This window comes from Talpa occidentalis, unplaced genomic scaffold, assembly GCF_014898055.3.
Source record: "Talpa occidentalis isolate TD23 unplaced genomic scaffold, MPIMG_talOcc4v2.1 talOcc4.5, whole genome shotgun sequence".
Taxonomy (NCBI): domain Eukaryota; kingdom Metazoa; phylum Chordata; class Mammalia; order Eulipotyphla; family Talpidae; genus Talpa; species Talpa occidentalis.
In genome coordinates this window covers 66,569,534-66,583,099 of record NW_023604861.1, presented here as the reverse complement: position 1 = coordinate 66,583,099, position 13,566 = coordinate 66,569,534, and the positions used below count along the sequence as shown (strand labels likewise).

Genomic DNA, 13,566 nt, shown 5'->3' with positions numbered 1-13,566 from the left:
CCCACCATCACATCAACTGTGAACTGTCACCACAGTTCTTGTGCTCCTCCTTCCCCTCCATTCCCTTCCCCTGATGTATCTCTCAGATCTATGGTCAGCCTGCAAGTTTTACCATTTTCTGACCCTTTGTTTGGTTTCACTATAGTCTACCTATAAGTGAAACCATCTGATATTTTTCTTTTTCCACTGACTTATTTCACTGAGCATAATCTCTCCCAGCGCCATCCATGTTGCTGCAAAGGGCATAAGTTTTATCTTTTTTGGTCACTGGGTTATATTCCATTGTGTATTTATACCACATTTTCTTGATCCATTCATCTTCTGTTTTGAGGCATTTAGATTGTTTCTAGAACTTGGCTATTGTAAATAGAGATGCTGTAAACAAAGAAGAGCAGGTTTCCTTTCAAATTAATGTTCTTATGTCCTTTGGGTAGATTAAGAATTGCTGGATCATATGGGAGATCCATTTTTAGTGTTTTGAGGGTCCTCCACACAGCCTTTAATAATGGTTGGACAAGTTTGCATTTTGTGAACTGTGTAAGATGGTTCCTTTTTCTACACATCCTTGCCAGCATTTGTTGTTTGCAGTTTTGTTTTGTTTTTGTTTTTTTTTTTTTTAATATATGGGCCATTCTTAGTGGTCTAAGGTATCTCATTGTGGTTTTGGTTTGCATTTCCCTGACTATAAGTGATGTTGAGCATTTCTTCATATACCTATTGGCATTCCTCTTTGGAGAAGTATCTTTTTAGCTCTTCAGCCCATTTTTTTGATTGGGGTTGTTTGCTTTGTTTGTGTTGGTAGTAAGTTGTGTTGTAGATATTTGATATCAGTCTTTGATGTCATTTGTATGGAGTGCAAACATTTTCTCCCAGTCAATAGGGTGTCTCTTCATTTTGGTTACTGTCTCTTGCTGTATAGAAACTTTTTAGTTTCATGTAGACCCAGCTGTTTATCTGGATGTAGTCCCACCTTTTTTCTTTGCTTCTGTGTCCTCAAAGGTGTTTCTGAAGTGTATGTTATGGAGTGTTTTGCCTATGTTTTCTGCTGTCATTTTTATGGTGACAGGTCTAACATTCAAGTCTTTTATCCATTTTGAGTTGGTTTCTGTGTATGGTGTGAGGAAGTAGTCTAGTTTCATTCTTTTGCATGTAGCAGTCCAGTTATCTAAACACCATTTATTAAAGAAACTATCCTTATTTTAATGTCTATTCTTTGCTCCTTTGTCTTGGATGATGTTTATTTTTTGAAGAAATATTTTGAGGCATATGATGAAGATGTCTTCCTTCAAACAAATTTGGATTTACTTGGCCCCTCTGGGCATTAACACTAAGAATTCCTAAGCCTGTTTTATTACTTTTGAGGTCCCTAGAATCAAAGGTGCATTGTGGACCATGGCTGCAGGTATGTGCCAGGTCTCTTACCCTGTGTCTACAATTTTGCAAGAATTTTTGTTTTCTTCTTTTCTTTTACCTACTTCATATGGTGCCATGGTCACCTTCTTACAAATACTTAAATAGAGGAAAGAAATTGTAGATTTATTTGTACTTCATTCTTACCCTGGTGGTATAGGCTTTTAGGATCTCAGTTCAGTATAAAGAGACTTTATACACTTTCAGTTATTCTCACCTAGTGTGGGCCCTGGACTTTGATTTCTTCTTATATATTCTGTGAGTCCCTCAGAAGCAAAGATCAAGAACTGTATTGACAAGTGGCCTCAGGACAAAACTAGCATTGATTAATGGGTTAGTGAGGTTTTTCTATAAAAGGCCAGATAGTAAATATTTCAATCTATTTGGGACATGCAGTCTCTGTGTGAACTACTTAACTCTTTCATTGTCATATAAAGGCAGTCATAAACAACACAAAAAATTAAATTAACTATTTTTCAATAATCTTTTACTTACAAAAACTAGCATCAGGCTGGATTTGGCCTGTTATTCTCCAGTACTCTGCTTACCTCTTGGTTTCATTGTTCAGTTTTTTTCCCTAAATATTTATTTGTTTATGCATACAAGAACTGGGGTACAGGACAGAGGTGTGGGGGGTGAGAGGATTCACCAGAGACAGAGTGGGGAACAGAATAGGCAGACTGACTGAGGGGAGCAGTGGGTGAGACAGGAGAGGTCTGCTGCACCCTGTGGGTAGTAGCTCCCTGGCCTGCCAGGGATTGAACTCATGCCACAGAGGCTGTGGACAGCTCCACAGTGCTGTGCTTATTAACCCCTTGCACCACCAGGGAGGCCCTTCACTGTTCAATTTTGACCTGGTTATTTCTTTACCACTTCATGAGAACTTTGATGTTTTTAAGGAGGTGATTTTGCATTTTAAATCAGTGTCTTTCATTTTATTAGAAGAGTGAGTCTGCACTTTACTGAAAATGGAAAGCTAGTGTAAATTACTATGAATGAATTCCTAGTGGTATTTATTTAGCAGAAAATGTGTATGGTTTTCATTTGAGACACATAATACTACAAAATATTCAGAAAGAGGAACATTTATGGCTATTTATTTAGATCATATAATAGATAATATTACTGATCTACTCTAAATCATTAATGAAAGCTTCCTAGAAATTTTTATCTTAAATTCAGATTGATTTTGATGATTTTATTATTTGGAGGAGGTAATTATGTTGGGCCACATTTAAACCAGCTTCCCAAAAATGGTGTTCCTAATTGTGAATACTGACAGATGTTCCTAATAGTTCCTCTGATAATGTTCTAGTTTTTTGTGGAAAACAGACGTATAAGATACTCTCTCTTTCCTCACATTGCTTACCATCTGCATGGGGGTGAACAAGATATTCTGTGAGAGAGTTGATGATCTCCAAGGATTAAATAGGTGAGGCAACTTTATGGTAAATTTCACTTCTGTGCATATTTATTGAGTACTTCAGTCACACAAGGTACTGCTCTTTTTTGGGGTTACAAAGATAATTATAAAGGTTTCCAGAGAGTTTAACAGAGGAACTGTTGGCTTATTGTCACACAGAAACACAGTTTGCTTAATGTGAGTAATTATGAAGTCGAGTTGCACAGGCAGTGGTTTAGCATATCAAAATGAATTGGAACATTGCAGCAAGATTAACACAGTGCTCTGCACACACTCAGTGATATGACTTACATCTCAAGGATGAATAGAATCAAATAGCTAGAAGGAAAAGGCCTACAAAGGGAAAAGGATCTGAGCAAAGACTTAGAGCATAGCAGGTGATATGCCTTTCCTTTATAATTAAAAAAAATAAAGCATGTCTCCATTACTAGTTAATTTCATCTGATATGTGTCCTTCCTCTTTATTATGTTAATGTTTTTCATCCCTTAATCTGATACAAGAACTGAGAAATTTTGAATTCGATTTAACTATCTGTTAAGTCATGCCTTTTCTTCTTTAAATACTATACCATCTTTCAGTTTGGTTACAATTAGATACTAAGCCTCATTCAGCTTTCTGTCAAGTACAGGAACCTTTGTCAGAAAAGGATCTTGGGGCCTCCTTGGTGGCGCAGCGGGTTGAGCCCAGTGCTATGAAGCTGTCCACAGTGTCTGTAGTGCAGGTTCAATCCCGGCTGGCCAGGGAGAATCCCACATGGCACAGCAGACCTTTCCTGTTGCACCCGCTGCTCCCCTCAGCAGTATATTTCGGTCCTTCTGCCTGTTCTGCTCCCCGCTCTGTCTCTGGTGAATCCTTTCACCCTTCTACGCCTTTGGCGTATACCCCAGCTCTTGTAAAAAAATAAATAAATCTTAAAAAAAAAGGGGGGGGGGATCCACTGTATAAATGAATGTGAGAATGAATCACTGTAAATTCATTGTAAAATCTTTGTTTTTAAAGATTCATTTTTATTTATTTATGCATACAAGAACTGGGTTGTAGCCCAGAGGTGTGGGGAGTGAGAGAATTCACCAGAGACAGAGTGGGGAGCAGAACAGGTAGATCTACTGAAATACATTGCTAAGGAGAGCAGCGGGCCAAACAGGAGAGGTCTCCTGTGCCATGTGGGTTAACTATCTTGCCAGGGATCATACTTAGGCCACAATTTAGCACTGAGACTTAACTCCTATGCCACCAGGGAGGCCCCTAAAATCTTTGTGTAAAACAATTTAAAGTCTAAGTTGTCCTGATGGTTTTAAAGTATTACCTTTGTACATGCATGTTCTCACACTATGTTTATTATTCAAGTAATCTATTTGGCATAGGTATAACTATTAACAGGTGAAAATACAGATTTCAAACTTCATAGTTGTACAAACATCTTAAGGTAGCTTGACTATGTTGTAATAAATTATTTATTTTTTTTTTAGCTACCAACCAATAGTTGACTACATAGATGCTCAGTTTGAGGCCTATCTCCAGGAAGAACTGAAGATTAAGCGATCTCTCTTTAACTACCATGATTCTCGTATCCATGTGTGCCTCTACTTCATCTCACCAACAGGTCACTCTTTGAAGACACTTGATCTCTTAACCATGAAGAGCCTTGACAGTAAGGTAGGTTTGGTAATACAATCAACTTATCATGGTTGGATATTTATTTGGAGCTATTAAAATATGGTATTTGTCATATACTTATCATAACTTTTATTCTGTGAAGTTTTTAATATATTCAGTTAAGTTTCCATCTTAGGCTTTTTTCCACAGAAATTCAATTTAGAATATGAGATGCAAAGAAAAACTATTAACATAAAATTTTAGTCCTTTTTTAGTGATTGAATTTAGTGATAGAATATGGGTTTCATTTATATTTTTTTATTTTTTATTTTTAACTGAGGTAATATTGGTTTACAATGTTTATGTATGATTTAGAGGTATAGGATCTCCCTCTTCAGGTGTTACCACTTATCTCACTGACCACCAGAACTTGCCTAGTCTTCAACCAGAATCCATTTTGCTCCCAACACATTTGTAAGTTCTCCTCTCATTCCTCCTCTGGTAGCCTCAGTTCTACATTCAGATATCTAGGATTTGTTATTAATTTGAGTTTATTTGACTCCTTTGTTTTCTTTCTCTATACTCCACATTTTAAGTGCCACCATCCAATAATTATCTTTCTCTTTTGACTTAACTTTACTTAGCATAATCCCCTCTAGCTCTATCCATGTTGTCAAAAATAGCAAGTGGTTATCTTTTTTTATACTATGTAGTATTCCATCATGTACATATAACATATTATCTGTCTTAGGGCACTTAGGTTGTTTCCATAGCTTAGCTGTTGAACATAGCACTGCTGTGAACATAGGAGTTCATATATCTCTTTGAATTAGTGTTCCTGCATTTCAGGAATAGATACTTAGGAGTAAAATTGCTGAGCATACGTTAGATCCAGTTTTAATATTTTGAGAATGTTCCATACTGTTTTTCATAGGGACTTGGACCTGTGTATATTCCTATCAGCTATGTACAAGGCTTCCTTTTTCTTCACATCTTTGCCAATACTTGTTTCTGGTCTTTTTGATAGGGGTCATTCTCACAGTTGTTAAGTGGTATCCCCTGGTGGTTTTGATTTGCATTTCTTTGATTATAAGTGATGATGAACATTTTTTTCATGTGCTTCTTGGCCGTATGTATGTCTTCCTAGGAGAAATATTTATTTAGCTCTTCTGCCCATTTTTGATGGGACACTTATTTTCTTTTTATTGAGTTGTATAAATTCATTGTGGATCTTGGATATCTGCCCTTTGTGTGATATAAGGTGTGCAAATATTTTCTCCCATTTAATAGGTTGTGTTATTGTTTCAGTGATAGTTTCTTTCACAGTGCATAAGCTTTTTAGCTTGGCATGGACCCAGTTGTTTATATTCTCTTTTATTTTCTTTGCTGTTGGCGACAAATACACAAAGACCATCTACATATACTTTCAGTATAAATATTTTTGGTTTTTAAAAATTTATTTATATATATTTTTCATCATTCATTTTTGTGCAGTATTTGATTTCTTCTCTCAGATGTAGTCCCTCTAAAATTCCCACAATCAACTCACCCATGCACCATCACCATAGTCCCTTGTGCTCTTCCCTCCCCTGTTTTGATCCCTTTCCCTCCCCTGTAGATTTTCTCTGATTTATAGTTGCCTGCTAATTTTTTAAAATTTACTATTTTTTTCCTGATCCCTTATTTGCTCCCCTTATGTTCCTCCCGTAAGTGAAACCATCTGATATTTTTCCATTTCCTTTCCTTCTGGTTTATTTCACTGAGCATAATCCCTTCTAGCTTCATCCATGTTGCTGCAAATGGAATGAATTTATCTTTTTTGATTCCTTGCTGAGTAATACTCCGTTGTGTATATATACCACATCTTGATGCAGTCATCTATTTTGGAGCATTTGTGTTGTTTCTATCTCTTACCTATTGTAAATAGTGCTGCAGTAAACATAGGAGTGCAGGTATCATTTTGCATTAATGTTTTTGTATTCTTTGTGATTTCTGGGAGTGGAATTGCTAGGTCAAATGGGTCATTTTTAGTAGTTTGAGGGACCTCCAGACAGCTTCCCACAGAGGTTGGACCAGTTTGCACTCCCATCAGCAGTGTAGGAGAGTTCCTTTTTCTCTACATCCTCACGTTGCTGGTTTTTTTATTTTTATTTTTTTAAAATATCTGAACCCTTTTACAACTGGATGTTATGTTTCTGACAAACTTCTAAATTTTTTTATTTATTTATTTATTATTTATTTATACACGCACTGGGTACAGTCAGAAGTGAGGGAGGGTGAGAGAATCCACCAGAGCCAGAGCGGAGAGCAGAAGAGGCAGACGGACGAAATACACTGCTGAGGGGAGCAGCGGGCGGCAGGAGAGGTCTGCGTGCCACGTGGGACCCTCTCCCGGCGTTTGGGGATCGAACCGGCGCTGCAGAGGCAGCGGGCAGCTTCGCAACCCAGCACCCAACTGCTGCGCCACCGGGAGGCCCCTGTTGCTGGTTTTTTTAATATGCGCCATTCTCTCTGGTGTAAGATGATGGTATCTCATTGAGGTGTTGATTTGCATTTCCCTGATTATCAGGGATGTTGTACATTTGTTCATGTGCCTGTTGGCCATTTGCATTTCCTCTTTGGAGAAGTGTCTATTTAGTTATTCTGCCCATTTTTTGATGGATTATTTACTTTGTTTTTGTTGAGTTCTGTGAGCTCTTTGTAGATCTTTGTGATCAGTCCCTTATCAGTTGCATGGAGTGCAAAATTTTTCTCCCTATCAGTAGGGTGTCTCTTTGTTTTGGTTAATGTCTCTTTTGCTTTACTGAAGCTTTTTAGTTTGATGTATTCCCAGCTAGTCATCTTTTCCTTCACATTCTTTTCTTTGGGGGTTATGTCTTTAAAGATGTTACTGAGATGTATGTCATACAGTGTTTTGTGTATATTTTCTTCTATATATATATTATGGTTTCAGTTTTTTTTTTTAAAGATTTATTTTTTTAAAGATTTATTTATTTTTATGCAAGAGCTGGGGTACAGGCCAGAGGTGTGGGAGGGTGAGAGGATTCACCAGAGACAGAACAGGGAGAGAACAGGCAGACGGAGCAGTGGGCAAGACAGGAGAGGTCTGCTGCGCCATGTGGGAATCTCCCTGGCCGGCCGCGAATTGAACACGCGCTTCAGAGGCTGTGGACGGCTTAACAGCGCTGCGCTCAACTTGCTGCGCCAACAGGGAGGCCCTATGGTTTCAGTTCTTACATTCAGGTCTTTTATCCATTTTGAGATGGTTTTTGTGCATGGTGGAAGGTAGTAGTCTAGCTCCATTCTTTTGCATGTAGCAGTCCAGTTTTCCCAATGCCATTTATTGAACAGACTGTCCTAGTTCCATTGCATATTCTTTGCTCCTTTGTCAAAGATTAGTTGCTGATAAATCTGTGGGTTTATTTCTGGGTTTTGTATTCAATTCCATTGGTCTATGTGTCTGTTTTTGTTCCAGTATCAGTTTTAATTATTATGGCTTTGTAGTATAGCTTGAGGTCTGATAGAGTATTATCTCCACTCTCCTCCTTTTTAGTCAGGAAAGCTTTGGCTATTCGAGGCTTTTTGTGGTTCCATACGAATTTCATCAATATTTGTTCTATTTCTTTGAAGAATGTCATTGAGATTTTATTGGGATACTGTTGAATCTGTAAATTGCTTTCAGTAGGATGACCATTTTAATAATGCAATCCATGAGCAGGGGGTGTCTTTCCATTTCTTTGTGTCGTCGTCTTTTAACACTGTTTTATAATTTTCTTTATATCAATCACTTAACACCTCTGTTTGGTTTATTCCAAGGCATTTGATTTTTTTTTTTTCAATTGTAAATGGGATAGTTTTCTTAATTTCTTCTTTTTCAGATTAATTTTTTGCATATAGGAAGGCTACTGATTTTTACATGTTGATTTTGTATCCTGCTACTTTACTAAAGTGGTTTATTACTTTAGTTTTTCTGGGGAGTATTTAGAGTTCTTCATGTATTATCATATCATCTTCAAACAGTGATAGTTTGATGACCTCTTTCCTTATTTGGATTCTTTGCATGTCTTCTCTTGTCTTACTGCTCTGGCTACAGCTTCCAGTATTACAAAAGCAGTGCAAGAGTGGACATCCATGCCTTGTTCCTGATCTTACAGGAAAGGCTTTTAGCTTTTTGTCATTGAGAATAATATTGACTGTGGGTTTGTCATATATGGCTTTTACTATTTAAGGTATGTTCCTTCTATCCCGAGTATTCTGAGCGCCTTCATTATAAATGGACATGAACCTTGTCAAATCCTTTCTCAGCATCTACTGATATGATCATATGGTTTTTATTTTTCTTTTTGTTGATGTGTTGTATTACATTAATTGATTTATGGATGTTGAACCATCCTTGTGCCCTGGAATAAATCCCACTTGTTTGTGGTGTATTTCCCTTTTGGTTCATTGTTTGTTCTGTTGGCAAGGATTTTGTTGAGTACTTCTGCATCAGTGTTCATTAGGGAGATTGACTTGTAGTTTTCTATTTTTGTGTTGTCTTTGGTTTGGTATTAGTGTAATGTTGGCTTTATAAAACATATTTGGTAACATTCCTTCTTTCTCAATTTTTTGAAAGAGTTGGGTAGAATAGGCACTTCATTTCTGAACATTTGGTAGAATTCATTTGTGACGCCATCTAATCCTGGGCTTTTGTTTTTGGGGAGGGTTTTGATGACTGCCTCAATTTCAGTGCTTGTAATTGGTCTGTTTAGGTGTTCTTTTTCTGCTTTATCTAGCTTTGGATAATTATATTGTTCTAGGAATTTATCCATCTCTTCTGGATTGTTGGATTTGTTTGCTTATAAATGTTAATAGTAATCGCTGATTATTCTTTTGATTTCTGCTGAGTTTGTTGTATTTTCTCCTCTTTTGTTTATGATCCTATTTGTGTTTTCTCCTGCCTTTTTTTTTTTTGTTTTGTTTTGTTTTGTTTGTTTGTTTTGTGAGCCTGGCTAATGGTTTGTGTGTTTTGTTCATTTTTTTGAAGAACCAACTTTTGGTTTTATGACCCTTTGGATTGTTTTTTAAATTTCTATTTTGTTTCTTTATGCTTTGATTTTTATTATTTCCTTTCTTCTACTGGCTTTTGGGATTTTTAAAAAAATTCTTTTTCTAATTTTTTGAGATGGGAAATTAGGTTGTTTCTTTGATTTCTTTTTTGTTTCTTGATGTGGGCCTTTCTTCTTATTACTACTTTTGCTTGACCCATACATTTTGGAAAGTTGTGTCCTCATTGTCTTTCGTCTCAAAGTATTTTTTAATTTTCTTTGATCTTCTCATTAATCCAATAGTCTTCCTGTAGTATGGGTTCCAATCTCCATGAAGTGGGATGGGGCCTTGCATTCTTTTCATGGTTTATTCCTAGTGTGTTCCCTTATTGATCAGAGAAGGTAGTTGGTGTGATTTTGATGATAATATATTTGTTGATGTTTGTCTTGTGACTTAATATGTGATGAGGTGTGGAGAATGACCCATGTGTACTTGAGAAAAATGTGTACTTGGATTTTTTTGGGTGCAGTGTCCTATAGATATAAGTTAAGCCCATGAAGTCTGGGTCCTTACTTAGGGATCTAATGCCCTTCTTTATTTTTGTCTCGTTGCTCTTTCCATTGGCGAGAGTGGTGTGTTGAAGTCTCTTATTACGTATATATTTTCTCTGATATCTGTTTTCAGAAATGGTGATAATTCTCTGATATATTTTGGTGCTCCTTTGTTTGATGACTGTGTATAGGAAGGCTACTGATTTTTGTGTGTTGATTTTGTATCCTGCTACTTTACTGAACTGGTTGATTATTTCGAGGAGTTTTTCTGCAGTTTTTGGGGTTTTCTACGTATATTATCATATTGTCTGCAAATAGTGATAATTTTACCTTTTCTTTAGTGTAAGAGGCCAATTTTAAATATTGACTCTTTCACTTAAAAGCCATGTATTCTTGTGCAAGTTTTTGTAGCCCTCTGAACTCCAGTTTCTTTCTTTCTTTTTTTTTAAGATTTATTTATTCATGCATACAAGAAGGGTACAGGCCAGATGTGCAGGAGGGTGAGAGGATTCACCAGAGACAGAGCAGGGAACAGAATAGGCAGATCTACTGAAATACACTGCTGAGAGGAGCAGCAGGCGAGACAGGAGAGTTCTGCCACGCCATGTGGGATTCTTGCCGGCGGCCAGGATTGAACCCATGCTGCAGAGGCTGTGGACAGCTTCACAGTGCTGAGCTCAACCGCCTGCACCACCAGGGAAGGCTCTGAACTTCAGTTTCTTTACTTCTGAATTAAAACTAGCGACAATAGGCAGATGTGAGGGTAATTGTTAGTTGTATTTTGTTCCTAAAAGCAGAACACTCCATTGCCTTGACATGAGAAGTTTTATTACCTATGCAGATAAATGACAGTTATTACCATCAATGGGAAATCCATTACTTCCTCTCTGCTCTCCCTATGTGTAAACAAACATGTTTAGCCTTTAGTCTATGTTGTATTTTCCCAGCTTAGTAATAGTGATTCTGTCTTGAAATTTCTGATCACACACCTGGTTGGTATTTGCTTATAGTGACCCCACAGCCATTCCACTACCACCATTGCCACTATCACAAAAGGCAGTGTCCTAGCTGGGCTGGCCTTGTGCTTCCATTATGAGCGCAGGATGTCCTTTAGCAGGAAACTATCTGGGAATAGATAGGTTATTACTCAAAGATCCCAGAGGGTATAGAGCATTCCCTAGGGCCACATGGATTGTAGAACAAGAACGAGGTTGCACAGACCTGGCCTCTGTCTTTATTGGGGTTCAAGAGTAGGGTTTCACGGATTTGGTGGCTTCCCTCTTTACTATGGAATTTAAAGCAAAGAGTGGGGATTAAGTTGTGGGAAGAGAGAAGTGGGCTTATTAAAACAGTCGTTGATCTAGGTGACCCAGGTTTATACAAGGGGAACTTCAAGTTGGGACTGGGGTTCACATGGTTCCATATTTTGTCATCTTTCTCATAGCTGTGTCATGCAGTTGCAAAATGTTTCAAGGTGGATATTTTGGAAATCAAAAGCTAATATAAGGCATTTCATTACAATCAAAAAGTTAACTGTCAGGGCACTTATACAACATCCTGCTTCTGTTCATTGTGGAAGAAATTCTGAAATACTAACTTTGCATAGTTTATTAAATGTGTAAGTACATAATATTGAAATCAAGAACATGGAATCAACTTTTTATGTTCGTTGATTAATTTAACATGAACTTTGTTTACCTACATTTGTTGGGAACTTTAATGCCATTTATTTCATGGGTACTGTAGTTCTTCATTAACCAAGTTGGTTTCAGTTACCTGAAATCAATGCAAGATATTTTGAGATACTACATTCATACCCTGTATCATTGTTATACTTTTTAATTGTTACTCTCTTGTTATGCCTAATATATAAAGTAAACTCTATCCTAGGTATATATGTAAATAATCACTGTCACTTGTGGGAAGAGAGAAGATCTATTAACAAGACAGTAATAACCTATCTATTAACAATCATTTCTACAGTTACTGGCCTTTCAGTAACTACTTTTAAAAAACAAGGTTCTGTCTTGTTTTAAAAAACAGGTAATCTATCACCTCAATTTAGGTTGAGAAAAGTCCCATTTCTTCTCTCAAAGACTAACAATTTTATAACATACAAAACAAGAAAAATTTAAGCAGTAAACTGAAATTACCAGGAAAATAGCATATATAGGATTTAGTGACCTCTGTAATGTCAGACATCCATGGGGGTCTTGGAATATATATCCCCCATGGATAAGGGGAGACTACTATAGTTGGAAAAGTATTCCACCTAGGCCTCCCTGGTGGCACAGAAGTTAAGTCTCATTGTTATCATGCTGTCACTGCTGTGGCCTGTGGTAGATCTCCAACCAGGGGACTAACCCACATATGGCTCAGCAGAGCTCTCCTGTCTCACCTGCTGCTCCCCTCAGCAGTGTACTTCAGTAGTCACCTGTTCTGCTCCCCGCTTTGCCCCTGGTGAATCCTCTTACCCCCTGCACCTTTGGCCTACACCTCAGTTTGATGCATAAATAAATAAATAAAATTTAAAAAATATTCCAACTACTTTGCAGCATATTTAAGACTAATAAATACAAATAGTAAATCAGTGTGCAATTGGAGAAGAAAGAAATTGGAGATTAGATATAGGAATTGTGATTTTGGCTTTTTACTTCAGTTGTGAAAATTATGTGGATATCTTACTTTTGACTCAGATGACTTACTTAGTCGGAACTTATCCACTGAAAACTAAACTGAAAAGCTAAAAACCTACAAGTCCCTAAATTTGTGGAGGCATCAATTTTTTGTAAAACCATTAATCTTTTTCTTTCTAATTTTTTTGAAGTAACATAGGGTTATAACATTAAATAGGTTTCAGATCTAAAACATTTTAAATCAGTCTCTGTATATGCTATATTATGGTTACTATCAAGAATCTAGTTTCTGTCCTTCACCATTCAGTTGACCCCTTTTTATCCATCCCCCTAACATTAACTTTGCTGAACTAGCTTTACAAGTTAGTTGCTGAACTAGCTTTACAAGTTGATCTTCATGACTCCAAATCTCTTCTTCTCTGGCCAGTGATAGGACTTTAAATATTGCTGAGAAAGTGACTCCTTTGAGTCATGAACACTTTAGTGTTTGAAAAATTTCCCTGCTTTGACTTCTAGGTAAGAGTTTCTGACAATGGGGTGCGGATTGAATGGATTCACCTGGAATAAAGGCATCTGCTGAAATGAGAGGCAAAAGGAAAAATTCCACCTGTTTCATAGTTTTGCTGAGGGATCAGTCACCCTAATTATTGTTTAGATTATAAAGAAAAAAATTCTTAGTGAATTAAGCAGGCAGTTTCATTTATTGCTTACATCTATTTTGCATGTGAAAGAGACTCAGAGAAAATGTGAGATTTCTTAACCTAAATTCAGATGAAAGATTTTTCTTACAGGAGCTTTGCTTTTTCTTTTTTTTAATTAATATTTTATTTTATATAATTCTTAAATAATTTTTCATTTTTGCACAATGTATGCATTATCATTTTGGTTACATTGCACCATGCAATTGCACCCCCCTCTTAT

At 36.9% G+C, this 13,566-nt stretch overlaps 1 protein-coding gene across 4 annotated transcripts in view; it reads left to right on the top strand.

Moving 5' to 3' along the window:
• Positions 1-13,566, top strand: part of SEPTIN10 (septin 10) — a 69,351-nt gene that overhangs the window by 42,143 nt on the left and 13,642 nt on the right. For 3 of the 4 annotated variants that reach the window (XM_037527385.2, XM_037527388.2, XM_054701185.1), the window contains one exon: positions 4,304-4,490. In XM_037527385.2, coding sequence (XP_037383282.1) covers positions 4,304-4,490 — 187 coding nt within the window. Of the gene's footprint in view, positions 1-2,771; positions 2,843-4,303; positions 4,491-13,566 lie in introns of those variants that run through there. The other variant, XM_054701184.1, reaches the window with a different exon arrangement.